The sequence below is a fragment of the Lupinus angustifolius genome, chromosome LG03 (assembly GCF_001865875.1).
Source record: "Lupinus angustifolius cultivar Tanjil chromosome LG03, LupAngTanjil_v1.0, whole genome shotgun sequence".
NCBI lineage: Eukaryota > Viridiplantae > Streptophyta > Magnoliopsida > Fabales > Fabaceae > Lupinus > Lupinus angustifolius.
In genome coordinates, this window is record NC_032011.1 from 5760207 (window position 1) to 5786081 (window position 25875).

At 31.1% G+C, this 25875-nt stretch overlaps 3 protein-coding genes across 3 annotated transcripts in view; 2 read left to right on the top strand and 1 right to left on the bottom strand.

Annotated features, from left to right (window-relative positions):
• LOC109343247 (two pore calcium channel protein 1) overlaps window positions 4574–25875 on the bottom strand; it is a 49285-nt gene continuing 27983 nt past the window's right edge. The window contains exons 24-25 of the mRNA XM_019581461.1: window positions 9136–9142; window positions 4574–4586 (exon numbers count right to left, since the gene is read on the bottom strand). The gene's annotated coding sequence lies outside the window, so the exon portion shown is untranslated. The remainder of the gene's footprint in view (window positions 4587–9135; window positions 9143–25875) is intronic.
• LOC109343250 lies at window positions 6414–7170 on the top strand. Its single transcript, XM_019581464.1, has one exon. It carries the CDS (start codon window positions 6480–6482, stop codon window positions 6981–6983), a length of 504 nt encoding a protein of 167 aa, XP_019437009.1. The 5' UTR covers window positions 6414–6479; the 3' UTR covers window positions 6984–7170.
• On the top strand, window positions 19621–25313 carry LOC109343249 (mannan endo-1,4-beta-mannosidase 2-like). The gene is made up of 5 exons (XM_019581463.1): window positions 19621–20574; window positions 21778–21975; window positions 23085–23207; window positions 23721–23932; window positions 24671–25313. The coding sequence occupies exons 1-5, from the start codon at window positions 20119–20121 to the stop codon at window positions 25086–25088; spliced, it is 1407 nt and encodes a 468-aa protein (XP_019437008.1). The 5' UTR covers window positions 19621–20118; the 3' UTR covers window positions 25089–25313.

Genomic DNA, 25875 nt, shown 5'->3' on the forward strand with positions numbered 1-25875 from the left:
TTCTCACTCATGTGCCCCAATCACCTATGTCAAAGATCTTTGGAGTCAGTAGCAATATTTGCTTCTCCAGAACAAATTCCTCCTTGCATAATGTACAAAGATCCTTCTTTGAGCCTCTAACAATGACTAGGTTGCCTTTTGCTAGTTTCCACTTTCCAGCACCAAAGTGGCTTACAAAACCAGCATCATCCAACTTACCCATTGAGATAAGGTTGAGACGCATATCTGGGACATGTCTCACCTCCTCTAGTATAAGCTTTCCTCTTGTGTCTGTTAGCAGCACAATATCACCAATTCCTGCAATCTTGCTAGTAACATGGTTTCCCATTTTCACAGTACCATAATCTCCTTTCTTGTAGTTTGAGAAGAAACCTTCATGTGGATTTACATGGAAAGAAGCACCAGAGTCAACGATCCAAACACAATCACCATATGCAACATTTAGGTAATTGTCTTCTCCAATGAGGAGAACATCATCATCTGCAGCGATGGCTGTGGTAGACTTATGACCATTTTTCCTTGGATCAACTAAATCGTCATGGACATTTCTAGCTTTCTGGTCTCTCTTGAGGGACCTGCATTCAGATCTTTTATGTCCTTCTTTACTACAATAATAGCATGTTATTGACCTTATACGAGATTGAGAGAGACTCTGAATTTGCTTTTGCTTCTTCCACGAGATCCATTCCTCCCATGAGTTTCACTTCTTCCACGTCTTTCCACAACATTTGCTTCAGAATGGAAGGATGTACTCCGTTCTTTCCTTCTGGATTCTTCATTCAAGTCTGACACAGTGTCCATTGAGACCTTCCCATCAGGGACTGAGTTGCTGAGTGTGACCACCAATGTATCCCAACTTTCAGGCAATGAACTCAGTAGCAAAAGTGTTTGTAGCTCATAATTTATCTTCATGTCTATCTTTGTCAATTGATTGACAAGACCCTTGAATGAATTCAAGTGCTCTATCATGCTTTGACCATCTATATAGTCGATTTTCACCAATCTTCTAACAAGAGATGCTTTATTTCTAGGAGTTTTCTTTTGAATCATAGATTCAAGTTTCGACCACAACTCATAAGCATTTTTATATGTGGACACATGCTCAAATAAACTTCTATCAATATACTTCTGAATCATTGCAACAGCTTTTCGATTCGAAACCTCCCAATCTCTAACACCCTTATCTTTTGGCTTGTCTTTGCAAGAAATAGGCTCATGCATATCCTTGCAGTATAAATGATCCTCCATCATGGGCTTCCAATAGGAATAGTTGTCATCTATCAACTAGAAAACATCTCCATCAAATGAGATATTAGCGGCTCCTTCCATCTTGGACTACACAGGCTAAGCTCCCCGAAAGAACCTGGGAGCTCTGATACCACTGTTGGGTAATTCATAACCAATTTCCCTTCTCTGTGTGATGCAAAATAGAGAAGAGTAGAAGAATAACACCAAGATTTTTAACGTGGAAAAACTCCCTCAATGTGAGAAGAAAACAACCACGGGACCTAGTCCAGAAAATATCTCCACTATAGAAAGTAGGTTTACAATATTTGATTCTCTCTTACGAAGAGGATAACACTCAACCTCACCCAAAAGGATGAAAATACAAACTCTCTCTAGTATTTCACTAGGAATACAAATCTCACACTATATGGATAATCTCTCTCACTTTCTCTCTATGATGTTGTTTCTCACTTGCTTGTTGTATCTCTTCCTCACAAGTCCCCTATATATAGTGAATGGGAGGAAGGTTTCATCATAAAGACATAGTGGATGATTAATTATTGGACTTCATAATTCTCAAGAGTCAAGGAATAATTCCAAGACTTTGGAATAGCCATCATTGAATGATTCAATGGTTCATCTACCAAAATTCATTGGTCTTGCTTCCACATCAATTAGGAAGAATTTCCAACACTTACACGGCTAATACTTATACGACCTTTGTAATATGCATAATCATTTGTTAGCCACCCTTATAACTTGTTGAATTATTAGAAGTTAATGACGATACAAGAATAATGTGCCTATAATACCGTGGAACTCCAATGGTGAATGAAATGGAGCCAAAAAACATTAATATGAGACCATTTGGGGCAAAGATCAAATCAATAACCTTTTTTCATTTAATAGTGATGTGTGAGAATGATCAGGAGAAGAAAAATATACGCAGGGGTAACAAGAATATGGCACGCAGAGAATGGATTATAAGAATGAATCTAATATGTTATGCATCTTCCCTTTTTTCTGGTTGTGAGAAAAGATGAACGAAAGGGATGGCACAAGTGCAACATGGATGTTGCCCTGTGAGTATGGAAAGAGAGAAAATTGGTGGTTGCTTTGCAAGGAAACCTCCATCCATTATTTCCTTTCTTTGACTTGCATTAACTAAAATCTTGCTTCATTCCAGCTAGACACCCCCTATGGCAATTAGAAACAACATACACAAAATGAAGAAGAACAATCACATAGAGGCAGAAGTGTCAAACTCCAACTTATTCTCACTTTGATGGTTGATGTATGGTGATGATTCTTTGTTGAATCTTGGAACGATAAAAGTGTAAGCGGAAGCGAGCAAAAGAATAATTATGCTATGATACCATATTAAGAATCAAATATGATATGAATTTCATTCATTGAATGAATGAATTGAATATTTAATTGATGATTTATAAAATTACATTTGAACCCTTTATATTAATGATGGAAAAACTAATTGCCTAACAAAAACTAACTAACCTCAACTAACCATTTTGTTCCTAATCACTAGAGTTAGAACTAACCCAACAATACAATCTCACATATTCACATACACTATTATTTACATTATTTAATATATTTCGGTAGTAAATGTCATCCACACAAATCTTGAATCACGACTTTGTTGCACGTTTTCATAGGATCCTTTCTCAAATATTATTGTTGTGAATGCTAACCACAACTATCATTGTTGTATTTTCCTCGTGCCTCCATCTAAGCCATCACTTGGATCTACATAAATAAGAAGGGCTTATGTGTTTGGGGGAATGGATTAGGTGCATGAGAGAAAGGTGGTTGTATTCATATGGATACGTCTCCACACAACCCTTTCTCAAAAAAGGAATGAGAAGATGAAGAGAGTGGATAGGGATAATATAGGGTATTTTTTTGGGAAGGAAATGTGTAAATTCATTCAAATTTAGGTGCAAGTATCCATGTTCTTGGTGTAAATACTAAATAGAATTGGTCACAAATTTAATAGGTGAATACCCAATTTTTATTTTTCTGAAAACAAGATATATACAAAATTCAAAAGAACAACAGAAGATTATAAAGGTTACTATAGTCATTTTTGTCTTTTTTATAAAATCAATTAATTAATTTTACCCAAATTTGGGTATTGCAATATTTTTATGGTTTTATAAAATTATTTTATGAGAATTATTTTTTTAGATATTTTAGAATTAATTTTTATCTCTATTTGAATATTGGAGTCCTAATCAATGATCATATAGTCAGATCAATTATTTGCCATTTATTTTTCTGTTTTCAAATTCTTACTTCACTGTAAGAACCAATCTTGAATATACATGTTACCAGTGTCAATTCTCAAAATACTCATAATATGGTTTCTTGTGCCAATTCTACTTTCCCACAATCTCACTACTAGTGTCAATTCGCGAAATTCTCACAATTTGGTTGTTTGTGCCAATTATAGTAGAAAGAAAGAAGGAGAAGTTGGTCGGAAATACTCCCACAGATATAAGGAAGGAGAGAAGAAAAGTTGAGAAAATGCTCTCAACTAGGACAAGTAAGAATAAAGGAAGGATGCCTTTATTTATAGGTTGAGAGCTCCAACGGTAACGTCAATCCGACAACCCAGATGGAAGATCTCGTTCTAAACGGCCACGAGATTTGATAGTCACGAGGAGTCCAACTGTCACATGACTAGATTCTCCTCCACCTTGAGCGGATCTTCTACTCTTTTCCCTCACTTCTCCAATCGTGTGCTTACTAGTCACACGCGTGCCACACGTTTGTTGGCTTGGTCAACCACATGTTCAAAAAGAAAGAAAAAAAAATGAAGTTCATTTAGAAAATTTGTTGGGCCCAAACCAAAGCCGAGCTTGTCAGCTGGACAGACGGTGAAGAAGGAGGTGGTGGTGGTAGTATACGTGTGCGTGTGTGAGAGATTTTGTTTGTGTAAGTTCTCATCTACCTTAAAACATATTGTACCCATTGGGAAACATTCTTAGGAAGCACTTAAGGCTTATAAAAACCCTTTCAACCAATATGGGCCATATGATTTAGGACCTGCCATGTTAGGAATCATGTAAACAACTTACTTATATTAAGATTTGAGTGTTTTCACATATACATAAGATATAGGAAAATAATATCCAACCTATTGGTAGAGATAAAGGATGAATACCACATATATTTGCAATATTAAGGTATTCCTCATATGACAATAACATATGACTTATATGAACTTAAACATATCGTTTACATATCTTATATGGCAAAGATTAACTTGCATACTGCAAGTTAGTTCACATCTATGTAAACTGCATTATTAACTATTGGATTGAGTAGTCATTAATCTCATCCGTCAAATTATCGGCTGCCTAGTTTTGTAGAAGTCGTGATCTCAATCTACGACTTATGTGAGGAAACGTTTTGCAAGTCTAGAAGTCGGTATGCAAAAATATGATTTCTAGTGAACGCTTTTAAACTACTTGTAGAAGTCGTTAAAGCAAATCACGATTTCTACACTTCAAAAATAACACATTCAGAAGGCGTTAAATGAAATCATGACTTCTATACTTCAAAAATAACACACTCAGAAGTTGTACTTTGGAAATCCGACTTTTAAACAATAAATAACACACCAAGAAGTTGTTAAAAGGTGTCAAGGCTTTTATACAGAAGTCGTTTCTATACAGAACTTGTACATTGGATTCACGATTTCTAAAATTAAAAAATAACACAATCAGAAGTTGTACATAAAAAATCCAAATTCTAAATCTCCTTCACATCTTACATTATTATTTATGCATGATTGAGACACTAGGTGTGGGTAGTAGAGCAATAACCAAGGCAGGCAACAATATTTATGCCAACCAATATTTCATTAATTGGCCTAAAAACGAGGAGCCTGAATCCAGTCGGATTAGTCAAGTTCAAACCTGAATGTAATGTGGTTTCTTTCAAACCAGGATAAAAAGGTCTGGATTTAATTCAGGCTAGAATTTAATTGATTAGGTTTTATGTTTTTTTTAAACAACAAAGAGACAATATATTACAAAAGTACAAGGAGTGCTAACTCATAATAAGGAAGCTATAGATTGTTTCGAATACATTGGTTACTAATACAAAACCAAAGGTCAAGACATAATTAGTTAAACGAGAAAAAAAAACTACCACAATAAGACGGAAAAAAAACTACCACTATAAGACAAATACCACTGCCAAGTTCTAACGTTGGATTAAATCAATTACATGGAGATAACAAACCTTCTTATCATTGAAAGTAGTTTCATTCCTCATTAACCAAATTGACCACACCATATAAAACCACACCATTCTCTAAGTTTTTCTCCCTTTTTGAAGCTTCCAATAAGAATCATGATTGTGGAATAATGATTATAATTTTAAGCCACACATAAACTCCACACATTCATGACTCACTTACACGATAAGAAAAGATGGTTAAGAGACTTAGGATAATCAAAACAGTTTGCACAAAATAAATCTTCCTCCCTATGAATGATATTACACGAAAATAAAGACCAGGTTTTATATTTTGCAGCTTACTTGGGGTCTGGGTAGAAACAAAATAAAATTTAACTTGTATGCCCACAACAAAAACTGACAAAAATTAATGAAATTTATTTAATTTTAGTGAATTTCAAATTTTGAAGTTTAATTTTTGATTTAATCTTGTTTTGAATTATATTTCCAATGGCTAATTTTTCTAAATTTTGACGCTCATCGGAATATATGGACAATGATTTAATATCTCAAACTAAGTTTTGTACTAATAAAAACATGTTTATATCAATTAAAAAATTTAGTATTAATTTTTTTTTGTTTTATCTCAATATCATTAATGTGAGGGATAATGACCACCTGTCATCAATCGTGTTGCATTTCATGTCTCAGGTCTATCATATTTTGTCATATGAATAAAAAAAATTTAAAAACAAAAAATAACAAAAAGTTACATTTTTGATTGGCTTGAAACATGAAATAAGACACCGTTCGAAATAGGTGATCTCAATCAATCCTAATGTGAGAGACATGATTTTAGATAGTGTTTAGGATAACAAAGGTTTGACATCATCAGAATATAACATAGCGTAGCACATAAACTAGGACTCCCAGATTCCAGTAAGGAAGTGAAAGGCATAAAACAATGAGACAGTTGGAAGACAACAAAAATACTAATATATGTATGAAGCAAAACCCAAAGTGGCTATCTTCCTAGGTTTTCAATGGCAAAAGTGAAGGAAGAGAAACCAAAAACCACACCCACTTCACCAACTCAGCCAGCTTCTTCTTCTTCTTCTTCTTACATGTTACTGCTACTACAAATCATGAGCAAAAGGATAACTTGGGTATGTATTTTTGTGCTTGTTTATGGCTTTCTCATAAAATATTCATTTAACTTCATCAAATCCATGGTTTCTCTTGAGTGGCCTGCTCTCTATGCCGCTGTGCTTGTTGGCACAGTTTTCGGGGTTCTTTCAATGGTTGCAGCACTTGCAGTGATGGTTCCTATGGTTCTGGATACTTGGATAGCCATTGTGGTGTTGATGTCTTTCTTTGGTAAACCTAGGTGGGCTTTGGTTGTGGAAGGTAGGAAGATCACGAGGGAAATACTTGGTGTTGTTATGAAGGTTTTGTTGAAGGAAGGGAATGTTGTGGCTGCAGTTTTTGCTGTTTTGGGGTATTTTGTTCTTGTGGGGAGGAATGGTGGTGGTGAAGGTGTTGACTGAATTTGCATGGTTTTTAATTGTTGTTAATTTGTTATGGTTATATTATGAGTATAATTGCAAATAATTTTGTCATAGTACAGTGATGTGATTGTAACTGTGGCTCAGTGGCGAAGGCTAATATAAGCTCAACATTATGGCCTAGACTGTGATTACAAACTCATATTTAGAAGCCCAATGATGGTGTAAAGTGTAGTTATAGGGTAGTATTAGATCATCCAGATGAAATTGTTACTTGCTGAGACATAGCAGCTGCAGATTGATACATGTCCTTTGTGTACTTTTTTATTAAAATCTTGGATTAATTATGTACCTACAAAATTTTGTTGTTTTGTTAGGAAACTCATTAAAATAGAGTCAGACTCGTTCCCAAGAGGACAGTGAGGTAAAAATACACATAAAAACTAAAAAATAAATATATTTTTATCCCTTTAATTTACACTGAATTATATTTTTACTCTTAAATTTATATTAAAAAAATAAATATCGGAGTCTGGTTCTTAAAAGTAGGCTCCCACATAGGTTGAGTTCTTCAAAAGGTACATTATCTCACCAAATGAAGAGATAAAGTATGTCATTTACAAGAGTGATGATGAATCTATTGAACATATTGTCCATTGATATGAGTTTGTTTTTCATATTTAGAAATGCATCTATTTCTTAGCTTATGTCATTTACAAGAGTGATGATGAATCTATTGAACATATTGTCCATTGATATGAGTTTGTTTTTCATGTTTAGAAATGCATCTATTTCTTAGCTTTAAGTTATTGAGCTGAGTCCTACAACAATTATTAAGTCCTTGAATATGTATAATGCTATTAGTAGACTTTCTAAATGGTCTAAATGCACATAAGTTAAAAAAATTTGCAACAAAATATACGGAAGTTAAAATTTAATTAAACAATGAAAGTTTTGTTATAATATAAGTTAACAAATAACAAATATAATTTCAAATAAGTTAAAAAGTTTCATCTCAAAACAACATAGTTTTGGTTGTTTTTCAAAAGTATATTTTTTATTGACGTAGGTGGTTCAACCAGTGTGACTATCTGAGTCGAACCGAATCAATCTGATTTTGATGCAAAATCAGTTAATTGAGAGGCTCAGATCTGTCAGATGTCCGGTTTGTGGTGAACTGGTCGGACCAACTGGTCTAATCCGAGTTTTATAAGAGTGGTCTAAATTATGGAGGATGGTGTGGTTTGTTATGGAATGATGTTTTGGATTATGAAAAATGATCTAATCTTTTCTCATAAGGAGGTGAGCTATGTGTACATTATGTATTTGATTTAAGCAAGGTTTCAGACTTGGTTCCTTTCAAAAATCCGTCCAACTACTTTGGTGTTGGTATAATGATCCAAAATATTTTATAACTATATATTCAAAAAATATTTATAAATGATCTTTTTCTTTCTGTATTGGATTAGTATCTTTTGTGCTACTTTTAATACAACTTGTATATCATGTAAAAAATCTTATCAATCACAAGTTAAGAGCTCTTCATAATTGTTTCTTAAAATTTATAAGTATCCACCCATTAGAATTTTGGCCTTTAACGTTTAAAGCAGGTTATCTAACATGGCTTTATATCATTGGATATTAGTTACCTGTTCGTGGTACTACTACATATTTTACGTTGGGCACATAATTCTTTACTTCTTGCATTAATTTTATAAGACTTCTTAATGACCAACATAATGCAGAGTACAATAAATTTGTTACTTGTGATAAATATGGTAAATGATAACATTACTAGATTTTTAGGATGATAAGTAACGTCAGGGTTCATTTCCTGGAACTATATTTGTTGGAAGAGAGAACCGCACAACCTAAAATGAGTTAGTTCTTATTGGGAAATTCAGAATCAATTTCTCTCCTTTGTGTGATACAAAATTGGTACTTACAGAAGCGGCAAGTGGATAAAGAAAATAGAGAAAAATAGAAGAATAACATCAAAAATCTCCTCAATGTGAGAAGGAAACAACCACGAGACCTGGTCCAGAAAATATCTCCACTATAGAAAGTAGGATTACAATATTTGACTCCCTCTTACAAAGAGGATAACACTCAATCTCACCCAAAAAGGATGAAAATACAAACTCTCTCTAGTATCTCACTAAGAATACATATCTCACACTATATGGATATAAACTCTCTCACTTTCTCTCTATGTTGTTCTTTCTCATTTGCTTGTTATTCCTCACAAGTCTCATATATATATATAGTGAAGGGGGAAGACTCCATCATAAAGATATAGTGAATGATTAAATTGTTGTCATACTTTTCAAGACACTTTGAAAAGTGTTACTCCAACTTTCTAAGTTAAACTTCATAATTTTCAAGACTCAATGAATAATTTCAAGGCCTTGGAATAGCCATCATTAAATTATTCAATAGTTCATCTACTAAGATTCATTAGTCTTGCTTCAACATCAATTAAAAATGATTCACAATAGTTCTTTACCCAAAATATGAAGTGATATCTTTGCTAATACCAAAAAATGGTAAATGAGAAAATTATGTATAAGTATAACCATGCACCAAGCCATTCTTGATTGGGAATTACCTCTTGACTCTTAGTAAGACTGATTTTAGATGAAATTTGGTTCTTATTAGTTCCATCAATATATCGATTGATTTATATAGTCGATCATATCTAATGCGACTGATATTTGGTTATTGTTGTGTAGAGAATCCATGTGAAAGTAAAATAAAAAGCATTTATAATATCACTGAATTTGAAGTTGGGACGTGATATTTTCTTGTACACATCCAACCGACCAAATTGCATATTTTCTTTTCATTTGCTTGTTCTCAAAGGATGAGGATTACCTATTCTAATTTGGTGTTCCCAATCCTATCTCAACTACTTATATTTAGACACATGCATTTAATAAATTATTTTTATAAAATAAGATTAAATTAAAGGATTATTTTTCATTTGTTTGCAAATAATGATTGGCCAGGGACACTAGGACAGGAAAAGTAAGTGACAGACTATCCCTGTTCATTCTGAAAGCAAGCAGACTAGCTACAATACAACTGAACCCATACACACCACCAAAAGTCATATCAAGAAGGAATAGATATATGCTCATATTGCTGATTCAATTTATAAAAGAAAACAAAGATGATGCATATATTGCACAATTAGTATAATAAAGGATACAATTGGTCATTTTTCTCATAATCTCATGTACTATATATAGTTTAGAATTATAATGTATTAGAGAGTAAAACGAAAATTAAATAACTCACATTCAAAAACTGAATCATTAGCTTTAAGTTGTTCCATATACACTAACTACGTGTCATCATTTGTATTGTGTTCTATTCCTATTAAAAAGGCGTATATTCTACACAAGTTGTTTGAATTGTAAAGGAAGATTTTTGGGACTTGGACGTCTCCTATTTGGGAAAGAAAAGGGAAAGAGATTGAGAAGTGTAGAATCTTGTAAAGGTGGTTCTAAGTTAGTGGGGAATCTAGACTTAGAAGAATTCAATTGGTATATATTAAAAATTGCTTGTACAAAGACAGAACAACTTCAGTGAAAGAAAATCCTGAAAAAATGGGGGTAAATGTAGCTATCAAGTGATAAAAAGTGTACTGGAATAAAATTATAGTGTCATCTTTTTAGTCCTTACTCTTTAATTTACAAGTTGCTATATTTGTATTGTTTAAGTCTCTCTTAATTTCATCACCCTAAGCACTTCATAAAAGAAAGAGCTTTTAGAAAATGAGTGATTGCCCACCAACTCTAATTCACCCCTATTGGACTTATTTAGAGCCTTTGTTCAACAAGATAAACCCAATGAAAATGTTAATTTATATATATATATATATATATATCTTCTGATGCGTTTTCTAAATCTAAAAACTTTTATTCGTAAAAATGGAAATTATATTATGTTGATGTAATACACGTGCATACATCAATACCAAACTTTTCTATTTTAAAATTTCTTATTATAATTAAGATATGTGAAACATAGTAGATCAAAATTAAATGTGAAAGGTAAGAGAGATTTTACATATATGTAAATTTTGTTTTGGAAACTAGGAAAGAATGCTTGTTACACAAGATTTTGTAGGATAACAATAATTATGTATTATATGGATAACGTTAAAAGTTATAAGAATACTCAATCACTGTAAACTTCGTCTTGATTTGACTCAGATAAGATTGATTAAACATATATGAGATATACTAATTTTAATAATTTGAACATTAGTTTTTGGATGAAGTTAATTAAGTTAACCTAAGATAGTATTAAAGTGTATTTGAAAGTTTAGTACTGAAGTGTGTGATTGATAATATGTTGATAGTAAACTCAATCTTCTTATCCATAGATATACCCAATCACAGTAAACTTTGTCTTGTTTTGTTTTGGGTAAGATTTATTTATAGATATGGGATGAGATCTTCTCCTGAACTGGAGATCTAGTACTGGAATATATGACTCATAATTTTTTAAATTATTTTATTTATATATGGATTATTAATATCACAATTCTCAATATATGTATATCTATCATTACAAATTTCTCATACTCCATATTTCCAGTCTAGGACACAAGGAAAGTGTGTTAATTAAGTGTTATTGATTGTGAGAGATGAACGATTGAAAACTATTTGGTCAATGTGAGTGGTATGAAAGCAATTTTGAGAAGTTCTCTAGTCTTGAGGTTAATTTTTTTCAAAAGCAGTATTCATATTTCATGGTGTGAATGTGGGGGTGCTTTTGTGGTTAAGGCGTCTCGGTTGTTGCATTCCAAAGTGGGTTCTCTTCCTTTTATGTACTTCAGGCTTTCTGTTGGCAATAACCTAAGGAGATTGAGTTGTTAACAGCCTATGATAAACACTATGTGCCAAAAACTTGGTGGATGGAAAGATAATTAGCAATGACAGGAGTAACAAGCAGTTATTTAAACAATCTTTAAGAGAATGATACAGAAAACGTGAAACTTAATTTTCAATATATCTCCATTCACATTCATGATATTTGAGTATTAGTTTAGATTTTTATTTTTTCTTCTAGAATCAAATTAGTACATTGAAAAATTTTAAGAACCAAAATGCATATTCACTAAAAAAATAGAGTTGATGGATGATGTGTTCTCTCAACAATACCTTATCACAGTAAGCTGAAGGTTAATTCCATGTAGAGATGGCAAAATGTGTCGTCCGGCCTGTTTCACCGTGCCCATAAATGTCCGCAATATTTTAAACGGACGTGAGCATGCCCATATTGTCTAAACGGACAAAATGGCATGCCTTGCCGTTTTAAAACGGGCATATGGGCATTAATAATAAATATAAAAATAAAAAATTAATACAATAAAATAGAAAAAATAAATAAATAAAATAGTTGAAAAGAATCTTTTTAGAAAAAATGATCTTTTATATGAAGTTGAACAAAATATACTACATTACAACTTTTTTAAGGCATTAAATCACATTACATTATAATTTATTTGAATTTTTTTATTACATCAAACTGCGGGTCTGCCCACATTGCCCAATAGAAATGTTCGCAGACACCGCTGGCAAATGGAACGAGCAAAAAGACAAATTTTGTATGCTCTATCCGTAAAAATTTGCAGGCTATGCAGGTCGGCCCACAAGCTTAGCCTGTTTTGCCATATATAATTTCATGTTTATGATTTGTTTATTATATGCCTTAAAAGATATGTATATGAGAAAGGTTTGAATCATTCTTATCTTGGTAAGGGCAAAATGATTTCTAACTCCTTTAGTCTTTTTTATTGAGCAACAATACTAAGGGTATAAGGGTATGTTTGAGAATTATGAGAGAATGAGAATGAGATGGATCAAATGGCCAGAAATGTGGAGGAATGGAAGGGAAAAAAAGACAAGTATTTTTATCGTTTGAGAGTATGAAATTTAGATGAAATAATGTAAACTAATGATAATGTTAGAATATTTTTTTATTTTTCCTTTAAAAATATAATTAACTATGAGAAATAGACAATAATATATAATTATATAATTTTACTAAAAATAATTAGGTATTTTTACATTTTGTCTTTAGAAAAAGCTCAAATTGTGGGAAATATTATGAAACCTGAGCCGTACATCAAACCAGAAAATGTCTCGTATTAGGTTTAACCGATTTAAATAGTTAAATTATCCGGTCGGATTGGATGATTTCATAAGAATAAATATACAATTATTTCTAATGTAAATTTTTATGTAATTAATAATTATGTACAAGTATATAGAACTAACATATCTCTATCTTCTTTTGGACCAAAGTTAAACAAAACATTAGAGTAATGTTCCATTTTTTTAATTTTTAAGTGAATCATCTTGTTCACTTTTCAGGTTAATGTTGTTTAACTAGGTTTAGCATGGTCAAACAGAATTTCCCCCGGGGGTTCAAAGCGACTCATCCACTTATTTAGTCAAGACTGCAAATCAAAGTCGTTTTTAAGTATGCTCAGCCATCGGACCAGTCGGATCGTCTGGTCCGGTCCAGTTGGGAACTATAAAAATATAGATCCTCCAAAACTTTCTCTTCTTCTTCATCCAACTCCCAAAAAAGGGAGAATTTTCTAAAGTTATTTCTTATATTCCCCTTCAAAAGTACACTCTGAAAGCCTAACCAAACTTGTCAAGGAATCATGTTTGCTTATGAATAATTAATCACATAGGTTTATGATGCAAAAGTGGTACCTTAGTTTTTACTCATTGAAGACCCCACTCTCCATCCCAAACTTAAAATAGTCCCACATAATAAAATACACATATTGATTATTGAACTAACAAAGATTGAGAACGATTTCTGGCTTCCCATATAAGGTCCCCTTCTAATGATTTTGTAATAGCTGGTTCATGTAACTTCTAATTTTAGCTTTGACTATTGTGTGATTATTATATCTTAGTCATGACTTAAGGATATAACTTAATACTATAGTAATTTAAAAATCAATTCCGAATCAACAGTATTTGGACATTGATTGGTTTTGTCGCATGTGAATGACGTACTCCAATAATTATTTAATATTGGGTTTCTATAATACCATTATTGATTGAACATTTCAATCTGTTGTGCAAGGGAAAACTATTTTTTTTTTAATATCGAAACTCGAATTGTTTATATGCATAGTTTTTTAGTTAAGATGTGTTATCTTTATTTTATCAACTAAAAACATTTTGACATGGATCAGAAGATTAAGGTATACAAAATTGCTAGAATTGAACCACTAATAATCATTCCACAACGGAACCATTGGAAGCAAATTTATTGCAAATGTCATCAATTTGCTCAATTATATGATACTTGTTATTTGTCCTAGAAAAGCTAGTCATGATATGAATGTTGTGTTTCTGTTTAAAATAACTAGTTGAAAAGTTGGGTGCAGCCTAAAAAATAAATTGAAAATTGATAAGCTAACTTATTAAACTAGTAGTATTAGAAACCAACAATGAATTGGCCTAAGCACTGTTAGATTCTCATAATAATAAAATGGTTATGAGTTTGATTTCTAAGAACGACACTTGTTAAGAATGACAATCATACATCCCAAATAATGCATCCCAACACATCCCAAAGGAAATATAAGATATGGTTTGAACATAGACGTGATAACCTTATCAACATTCAAAATTAAATAGAGGAAAAAATATAATAAAAAAAAACCAAGTTAACTAGATAAAGTATATAATTTATTTTCTCTATTCCAAAATTATATTCTCATCGTTCTTATTATAACCCACTTTTTGATAGAGATTTATGTGGAGACCTATCTATATATAAATAATTACTAAAATTTTGACAATATATTAAAAATTAATTATAATTAAAATTTAGTCTTAAATAATAGTACAAAAACATATAAATGCATATGTCTACAATCATAATATGTTGGATACGTCTTCACAAAAGTTTTTCTCCACTATTTTAATCACAATTTCCACATAGATAAAAGTATATAATTTTCTCAATTTATAAAATGTATCATAAAATAATAGTTCTACAGTACTAAATCTCAATAGAAAATTTACATATTTATTATTTCTCATTAATTAACAAAAAGCAAATAAGAAATAAAACAATAAATATTGCATAGAAAATATAAAATATCTTATAAAAATAATCTCTAAAATCTTAAGAATGATGTCTTATAATAAGGATGAAAGATAATAATTCTTTAAGGTTAAGGCACATAGGTTAAAAAGTCATTTATTTAGTGTGATATTTTATTATATTTTGACAAAAACACTCATACTTATTCCAATTTTATTTCTCCATATTAAGATGACCTTAAATTAATTATCCATATAACTATTAAATGAGAATAACATTTTAAAGAAATTGATCAAGCAACAATGGTTTTAAAAAAACCAAAACAAGTGTAATTTTAGAATTCAGGGAGTAGTTGATTGCTTGAGTTCTTTTTATTTTGTTTTGATGATTGCTAACTAAGAGCATTTAACATTTGTGCTGAAAAGTTTGCATGCAATTTCTCTTATTTTTTTATGACTCATTTTTCTTTTCATACTTGTGTTTCTTTAATTTGGAAGGTAAAGGACTTGGTGAATATATCTTGGGAAGCTTGATTGATTCATATTCTCATAGAAGGGAATGCATGTATAGACTATTTCGCCAAGAGTGGTGCTCAACAAGACTTGAGTTTGCTTCTTGTCCAAGAGCCACTTCCGGAACTGCAGGCCTTGCTTCTTATGCACCTTCTATCATTTTTTTAGTATAATAAATGATATTTATTCACATTTTTTTTGCAATAAATTAATCTCTTTCGAGATGTGTAGTTGTTTCTTCCACATGAATTAAACTTTCGACATTTTAATTATTTAGGAGATCCAATAAAATCTTACACTACTAGACTACCGTCTTGTTTCATTAGGACAAAACCTGACATATGTTTAGTTAGGATATAAATGTTACGAAACCCGAGCTGGATATCAAACCGAAAAAATGTCACATATTAAGTTTAATTGGTTTAAACGATTATATCATCCAGTCGGACCAAACAATTAATATATAATTAATAGTTTTATATGTAAATATATAATTATATATAAATGTAAAATTTCATATAATTAATAATTAGATATAATTATGTTGAACTAACATTCCTCTTTTTAGACTGAAGTAAAACAAAACATTGGAGCAACGTTCCATTTTTTAAATTTTTAAGTGAAACGTCTGGTCACTTCCCAAGTTATTGTGGTTTAACACAGTCAGACCAAAATTTCTCTGGTTTAAAGCGGATTATTTACTCACTCGATTAAGACTACAAACCAAAGTCATTTTTAAGTCTGATATGTGAACAACCAATAGATTGTTTATCTTTTGCTTGTTTTGGTCCCTACTTTAACACATAAAAAGAGTCTTAAAATAATAAAACATGCGTAAAAAAAATACACAAAATTTTATTCTTGCAGATATAATTTAAATTGTAAACCATCACACTGATAATTATGTTTTAAATAATATAATCAAAAGTCAATTATCAAGACTGAAAATTAAGTTTACAACTCATAATGAAACTTATTTTTCTTTTTGGAGTAATAATTCCTTCAAAAATGGATTAGACTATTCAGTGGTTAGATTTAGAGTGTTCAAAACATTTCTTTTATTGTTTGTATATATCTCAATTTGCATGAGTTGTTATGTATTACTTCTATTAAAGTCAAAATAGTATAATACAAAGACATAAAATAAAAAGAAGAGCATAAATTAAACAATTTAAAATGATAAAATTGAATGATATACAAAAGATTATTGAAGAGAGGAAAATTTTACCTATGAAAAAATTAAATAGAAAGAAGTTATGGGACTAAATTTTTTGCTGGTAAAATTTGTCATTTCTCAGATAACTATCCATTTAAAATCGCACTTACTTTTTTTAATAATTGATTTTAAAAAATGTGAATCAATTAGGTCAAATAGATCAATGAAATATCAACAGAACTTTAAAAAAAATTATATACAGTAATCAATGTATAATTACATTTAAGAATTTAAATAGATAGTTTTTCTCATAACACAATTTCAAATATGTTCTTTTAACACAATTTCAAATATGTTCTTTTAACACAAATTTGAATTGTTCTATAACATTGAATGACATTTATAATTTTTAATTCTCATTTTTTATTAAAATGATTTAGTTTTTAAATTGCTACAAAACTAAACGGTTTCTGAAATGACAATACATACGAAATTAAATTAATAGATGTATAACGTAATAAATTAAACTATGCATACTGACGTCATAAAGTTAACAACTTAGTATGTAGTAACGAAATGTAATAATCAAACATATATCACGTAGCATGACAGCACCACAAATCTTAAGAAAAATGGAACACATAAACATGCAATTAAGCTTAGTTAATTTGTTAACAATCAACATAAATGCACAATTTCGGTATCCTTATAGATATCATTGATTTTAAAATAATATTTTTTATTATGCATATCAATCTACTATTACGAAGATTGCCAATGATTATGCATATTATAATTATTATTAGATATTTTAAATGACATGTTTAGAGAGTTATCAATAAGATTATAATTAAATTTATAAAAGCTCCAACTATTTTTTAGGGATATGCTTTGAGGATTTAAAGGATTCATCCTTATTTCCATTTAATATCCATATACTATCACATTGGTTGAAAGTTATCAATAACTATGCATATAAATTATAAAAAAAAATTTTGATTAGGATAAATGATTAGAAAAGGATGAGCAAAAGATTGTGCAAGAAAATCCATGAATGATATTAACGTGTTATATACGATTTTCTTCAATTTAATAATTAAATTATTTTAAAATTTTCCTAATAATTGGTTTTAAAACATGTGAATCAATTAGGTCGAACAAATCAATAAAATATCAATAGAATTTTATGATCAATTTGACATCTTCATGAATTAGAAACAATCAAGTTAAGAGTTATAAATTTAGAATTCGAGATTGATATTTTAATTTTAGGGTTTGAAAATATAGGGAATCACAATTTTCATACAAATTATATTCATAAATATTTTATGAAATTCTATAAACTTCTACGCATAGCAAAAAAAATGAAGTGTAAAAAATGATTCTATGATTAGCTCAAATGGATGTTGAAGTGTAATGATTCTATGATAAGGATCCATCATCCATGTAAGAAGGTTAGGTGATGCATTCTGTTGATGTGGGCCAGTGATGCTATATGTTTGTTGAATTCACCATTGACCGCTTACTGAAAGACTCATATAAGTGGTGGTTGCAAACAAAGAAAAAATGTCAATTTTTTCAAATACCATAGTACTCAGGAAATTTTAATTTAGGGAGAGATTATTGAAATCATCAATTTAAATTTCTAGAAACTTTAATAATGGTGATTCCTATACATGAGTAATGGTTATGAAATTAATTTCTGACTATTGATTAAATTTCTAGTACATGTTTTTCCACAACTTATACATTTTACATTGATAATAAAACATTTATTGAAGTTTGATCATAGATGTAGTTAGAGAGTCGAATTATGTTAAATTTTGACATGTTTGGCACGACTAGCTAATGAGCTAATTAAAAGCTTATAATATAACTAAAAACTCATAAACTAGTTAATTGAATTAGAATTATTTGGTAATATTAGCTTTTAGTTGACAAGCTTGTAAGCTATCTTAAATAGATTACCAAATACAAAGTTATAAATTTGTAATTTATTAAACCTTTTACCAAACGTAAACATGTAGCTCATTGTGTGTTTATAATTTCTTGCGTGATTGAGTTTTCTATCTTCACTCTTTATGTTTGTAATTACATGGTAAATCAAATAAAGAAATTATATAATATCCAAGATCAATGTACTTATAAGGTAGAAGAATAAATATAAAAAATGAATATTAATAAAAATATATAATTTTGGTGTAACCAAGATATTCCATCAGTCAAATGAGATAAAAAACTCATTTCTTTTAGAGTATATAACTATTTGTCCTAATAAGGGTTTATTACTTTTAGGTAAAGAACTTATTTATATTTTTGACTTACTCGAAGTCAAGTACCACCAAAAAAGTTCTCTTCAAAAATAATAATTTTATGAGAATCTACTACTAAAATTATAATTTATATCATATTTAATTATTTTTATAAAAATATTTCAAAAAACTAAGAAACAAGTACACATATTATGATTTTAATAATCACAGAATATAACTTATCTCAGTATGAGGAGATTCTAATTTTATATTTTTAAATACAAAACATCTACTCAAAACTGATCTTCTTCTTGTGTATTCCTTGCATAACTCAATAATGTGAACAAAGTAAAAATATATTTTAATGAGGATAACCACGTACTTAATGACATTGAACTGTGTTATAGATCTGTAATGTTATTCCTAAGGATTTTAACACCGAATAAAGGTTGGAACAGAACAGCTTGCCGTCATCTATTCAAAAACTGTATCTGTACTTAAGTTGTGATTGATTTAAAAAATATATTTAAATTAAAAATTAAATAACTAAATATTTTTTTGAACAATAATAAATAATGATACACTAAGTGACATAATTTTGGGATAAAATATGTCCATGACAAAATAGCCCATATAGCTTCCGTTCTTTCCAATTCCCAGATCTAAGTTAGTAGTAATTACCAAACTAATTTCCATCTGATGCAAACATTGCACCACAAACTTAACCATCATTCTCACTTTATTTATTTTTTCCTTTCAACACAACCCATCCTTTATTTTTGACTTTGAAGAGATAAGCATGTGATTCTCTATCAGTTTCTTCACTCCCTTCTATGAGGTGGAAGCAGAATTGCAATCACTACTCATTTATTTTTTCCACTTAACTCACTCTATAAAATCACTTATTTAGAATAGCTTATTACACCAAAGAACAAACCTGACAAAATTGTCTTAATGCACATTCTGTTGGAATCACTGAATTTTGTGTAAACTCATTAAAGTTAAAGTTTATTTTAACTCCACTCTCACTCTCATAACTACCCAGAGAGATCTACATTCTTTAACCATTTGGGGTATCAAGAACAACCAAAATTCTTCTCTGGGGTCTAGATTTTCAGGTTCAGAAATCTCCAACAATTCTCACCAAAGCACTAACTTTCTGAATGAAGGGCCAAAAGGGTATCATGAAATCTCCTCAATTTGTTGAATTTCGCCCTCAATCTTCTGCAACACATATGCACACACAGAGAGAGAAAACAATTGTTTCAGGAAATGGTGTATTTTATCAAATTCTGGGGTTTGGAATGATTGTTGTTTTGATTTACATGTCTTTTGGAGGGATAGCGTTGTTTAGTTTTGATGAAGTTCCAACGTTGTCTTTTGTGGGGAGAAATGGGACACAGTTTATGTTGGATGGAAAAGCGTTTTATGTTAATGGGTGGAATTCTTATTGGTTAATGGCCCAATCGGTGGATGAGGAAACAAGACCAAGAGTCCGTGAAATGCTGAAAAATGGTGCAGACATGGGTCTCACTGTTTGTCGAACTTGGGCATTCAATGATGGTGACTATAAAGCCCTTCAAATTTCACCTGGTCGGTTCAATGAACAAACATTCAAGGTATTGTTTAGTTGTTTGTATATAGTTCATGGTTTTTGCAATTTTGTATTATGTTGTTCCTTGAATTAATCCTGATTATGTTTTTGTGTGTGTCCTTTCCGAGATTCATGCCGGGTACAGACATAAAGTAAATTTTTTTGGTTGTGTCTAGTGTAGTTTTGGTTTTTTATTCTTGGGTTTTCTTTTTCTTGATTTTTTTATTGACAACTCAGTTATCCTTATCTCTTTTTCCTGAAATTGTGTTTGTAATTGTTTATTTGCGCTCTTGCAAAACTTGATATGCATAATAATGGGTGATCAAACTTGGTCATGAGATCATCCTGGGTAGGGAAGGACCAAACTATGCAGAATTTATGTAAAGAACAATCTAGGGTTGTCATCATGGTTTTAGATTGTGATTATGGTCAGGGCTGCATTGCATTTACTGAAATTGCAGAAAATTACGGGGAAATGCAATTGCAAGAAACCACCAAACTTTGGTTGAGTTACCGATTGTAATTTATAGCCACGGATATATAAAATATGACATGAACTATAACGCTTGTCCTCTAGAGCTTATGTTGTTATGGACTTGTGGTTAATAGAGGATATAGGTATAAATACTGTTGTTCATGGAAAGTGATAAATAATATGATATCAACAGAAGTGATAGAATACAAATAAAAGTTGATAGAGTACAAATAAAAAGTGACAAGTATACTATCTGTGTGGTTGGAATCGAAGTAGAATTGGTTTGAATGTAATTTTTCTTAGTTTTATTTAGTGCTTCTAAAATTACATCTTTTAGCTAGGTGGTTCAGCATAAAATATGTTGGACTTGTGTTATTCCCCATTCCCCTACTGCCATCCTTAATCAGTCTATCACTTTCGAAATTATCCCGAAGTTAGTGTTGGTAATTCTGACATCTGACTAAAATGTAGTTTATGAATGACATTCCAAAATTTACAAGTTTTGTGAAAGAAGCAATGTGTAATTATGGTTTGCTAAATTTTCAGAAAGTGTCTCACTATAGTAATTTAAAAGTTTATTATGGTTTCTGTTGAGACTTTTTCTGCCCGAATCTGTCTTTCCGTGTGCTTTATGAACTGAAAAACCTGTTGTTGTATTACTGGTAATTCTTTTTGCCTATGCAGTAAGTTGTTTACTGTTTAGCATTATTTTTTATATGAATGAATACCATCCTAAGGTTTGGTGTTTGGCAGGCCTTGGATTATGTCATAGCAGAAGCAAGACAACATGGAATTCGGCTGCTTCTTAGCTTAGTGAATGACTTGAACGCGTATGGTGGGAAGAATCAGTATGTCAAATGGGCATGGCAAGAAGGGATAGGGATAAGCTCATCCAATGATTCTTTCTTCTTCGATCCATCAATACGATCTTATTTCAAGAATTACATCAAGGTATAACATGTCTGTCTTTCTACTTTGTTTCTTTTCTCTTTCTCCCCACCCACTGTTCCCGTTGGACAGTCACATAGTTCCTTCTTATGTGGCACTCATAGTTGTTTTCATCATAGTTGCTCTCATTTTTTCTGAAAAACTAAAACATAACGAAAAATTCCTACATATTTATTTTGTAAGGGGTTAAATAACCCTTGGGTTTACCAGTAATAACTAAATATTATTGTTCTTCACATCTTTTTGCATAATTAAATGCCTTTATTTGTCATCTGCGAGCCTGATTGATGATACTTCTGTTACCAGTTTGTCTCTTATGATGCATAAGCTTATCAACACGTAATTTTTTATTATCTGTGTCTTAAGAACTGTGAACAGCAATACAACAGGCTGTTGTAGCATTGCAATAACTTTTTTAACTGTCAGATTTCCCTCCTAAAGGAGTAGACCAGGCTGAATCATGATGCATACATAACCTTCTTTCTCTTTTATTAAAACAATTAATAAACAAATGTATTTCTTAATCTTCTCCAAATACTTTATGCTTTCCGTTTCCATGTATAAAGTGCGGCACACTGCACAAAGGTCCCACCTAGTGGGGTCTGGGGAGTATAGATACATGCAGCCTTACCCTCACAAATGAAGAGGTCATTTTGAGGATTTGAACCCATGACCTCCAGGTCATAAGGCAAACTATCTTACTGTTTCCTTACATATACCAAACTTAAAACATACGAAATGATTTACACTTTTCTTGACCATAGTCCGGAACTTTATAAAGATGCTACGATCTGGTTAAAACTCAAGAGTCGAGATTGGAAATTATGAAATTGCTGTATTGGCAATACTTTTAGTTGTAACAAAGTGGATGTATGATTGCTTTAACACTTCATAAAACAAGTAACTGTTGTTAAGCTTGTCTATCGTGCTTGCCTGGGTTAAATTTATGATTATATGTAGTTCTCTTCCTTTACATGCTAAATTATATGAGTGACACTCTTCTCATTTTTTATTTTACTGAGCATTTCAGTTTTAGATGCATGTTTGTGAATTGAAAACCTTCCGGCTCTTCTGAAAGATAAATTAACAGTTTCTTCTCAATTTCCCTGTAGGCTGTTTTGACAAGGAAAAATACGATCAACGGAATTGAATATAGAAATGATCCCACAATTTTTGGTTGGGAGTTGATTAATGAACCTCGTTGCATGTCTGATCTTTCCGGTGACACTCTTCAAGTAAGTCCTGCTCCTGGCTTTAACCCGTTCAAACATTTACAGAAAAAAAGTATGTTCCATTTTAGTGTGTTACATGTTTCTTGAGCTTGCATGGGGACACTGAAAAGTTCAAATTCCTTTTTCTGTCCTCAACTTTCTTTATTCATTAAGTTATTTATGATAACTGATGAACTATATGCTGTTCGGGTCATTTCCTCCACCCACAGAAGCTCACAGTTTTATACCTGTATTTGGCTCAATTTGATATTAAGAACTAAGGCTACTATCTATACTCAATTATTAGACATTTTTGTGATGTTCATTGTAACACTGTAATCCTTAATCTTTCAACCGGAATAACTAAAATATAACAGAATGTAAATTCATGGAAAAGGAAGAGGGGGGAAACTAAGGGTGAATTCTGTTTCGTTTTTGCTATGGTTTCTTAAACAAAGAAAAGCATAACCGGTGTTTCTGCTTCTTATAGAGATATCTGAGTATGCTACACTATACTTAATTATGATAGAATTTCAGGAGTGGATAGAAGAAATGTCAGCTTTTGTCAAATTGATTGACAAGAACCATCTGCTGACTATCGGGCTTGAAGGTTTTTATGGTCCTAATGACCCGAAAGATTTGACTGTCAACCCTGAGTATTGGGCATCCAAACTTGGATCAGATTTTATTCGGAACTCTAAAACCACAAATATCGACTTCACCTCTGTCCATATCTATCCTGACCAATGGTAAGAAGCATTGCATGAATTCTGCTATATCTGTAGTTTTAGATTGCTTAAAGTCATAAGAAAATGGTACCAAAATTTTAGAAGTAACACAACCCAATGTTATTAATATTGTCCCAGTCAAAGTACTGGTATAGCGATATACTAGTTCAGCTAGTGGTCTACTAATTAAATCTTATACTGGTTAATTATATATTTTATTATAAATACAATAAATTTATAAATATAAGTATTATTATTTGTAACATATAACTCAAATCATTGAAATGGTTCAATGGATGACCATGTTACAAACAACTATTAGGTTCAAGGTTTGAATCTTGAATGTGTCATTTTAAAGAATATGAACATTTTTCAATCCCAAACCGGTTTTGACCAGTACTGTAGGATGCACTTTAACCGGTTTTAACTGGTAGTTTCCGGATTTTTCCAGTTTAATTACATGTATGCTATAATTTTCATACCGTTCTGGTATAAGAACCGGTTTACTGGATGAATTGGCCGGTTCGGTATTTATAACCATGTTACACCCTGCAGAAGGGAGGTTTCAAGATTATCTGGTATGAGTTTCTCTTGTTTGTCCTAATTGGTTAACTACTGCTGCAAGAGTTTTTGAAATTTTTACTTGAGCCCTTTAATATCTATCTTCAGAATTTTATTCAGAAGTAGACATCCAAAGTTTTCATTAAATAGCATTTTCTTCTATACTTTATCCTTTAATTATTTATTAATTTTCCATAGGTTTCCTGATCAAGAATTTGAAGATCAACTGAAATTTGTCTACAAGTGGATGCGTTCTCACATTGAAGATGGTGACACTGTATTGAAGAAGCCTGTCTTGTTCTCCGAATACGGATTATCCGAGACGATGGCGAACTTTACATTATCTAACCGAGAAAAGATGCATAAAACAATCTCAGACATCATCTATAAATCTGCCAAGAAAAACAGGTCTGGAGCAGGTGCTTTAGTTTGGCAATTCTTAGTTGGAGGAATGAAGGAGTTTTCTGATTCATATGGAATGGTCCCATATGAAAGTTCATCGACCGATTCGATATTTATTAAGCAGTCATGCAGATTGGCCAGAATCAAGGGATGGAGTCACGTAATGAAAGTTTCAAACAACTTTGTTAGCAAAAACTGTGGTAAAGAATATTGACATTATGCAATAACATATGAATATGATTTCATTCTTGATATAAAGGACTGCATAGGAGCCATGTTTGTTTTCAACTCTTCATAGTAGTCATTAGCCAATATTACAGTGGAGTGATTAGTTGAGTAAATATATATATAGTGTGGTAGCATGGATTGGAGAGATTTATGGACAGTATTATTTCTAATTTTGTGATACACTGATACTGATAAACAGAATGTACAAGGGAGCTTAATTATATGTGTAGGAAAAGTTTATGTAATGAATTTATATTGGCTTTCTGCTTTCAATAATGTATATCTCACTGGATGTTATTGCACCTATGTTTCTTTTTTTGCTGGAAAATATTAATTTCTGAATAAAGTAAAATTCGGAGCATATTTGTTGTCCCATATATTATGCCACTCAGTGTACCATTAATTGTGATTGGTTGAAAAAATATATTGAAGTTAAAAATGTAATAAGTAAATATTTTTTTGACCAATTACAAGTAGTGACATATAGAGTGATACACTCTTTTGGAAGAGAAGATATCCTCCGGTAAAACTAGTATGAGAAAGTTCTCACTAATATAAGTGTTTTTCTAATGTATGGATACTTGCCAAACTAAATTTTCATGGGAAAACTCTTTATTTAATGAGAAAATGATATATGTACTGACAATATAATTTATCAATACAAATAAAAAAAGCAGCTTCTAAAACCTAAACGTTGAAAATAAAATAAAAAATAAAAAAATCCATGTTTCCATTTTCTCGACCAACAAGCTTAGAAAAAAGTCATCTAATAT

Bases quoted from the DNA above. Each gene is read 5' to 3' on its own strand.
- LOC109343250 (XM_019581464.1), top strand. From the start codon at position 6,480: ATGGCAAAAGTGAAGGAAGAGAAACCAAAAACCACACCCACTTCACCA.
- LOC109343249 (XM_019581463.1), top strand. From the start codon at position 20,119: ATGAAGGGCCAAAAGGGTATCATGAAATCTCCTCAATTTGTTGAATTT. The intron at 21,976-23,084 runs GTATAACATGTC...ATTTCCCTGTAG, and splicing joins ATTTCAAGAATTACATCAAG to GCTGTTTTGACAAGGAAAAA. The intron at 23,933-24,670 runs GTAAGAAGCATT...AATTTTCCATAG, and splicing joins CATATCTATCCTGACCAATG to GTTTCCTGATCAAGAATTTG.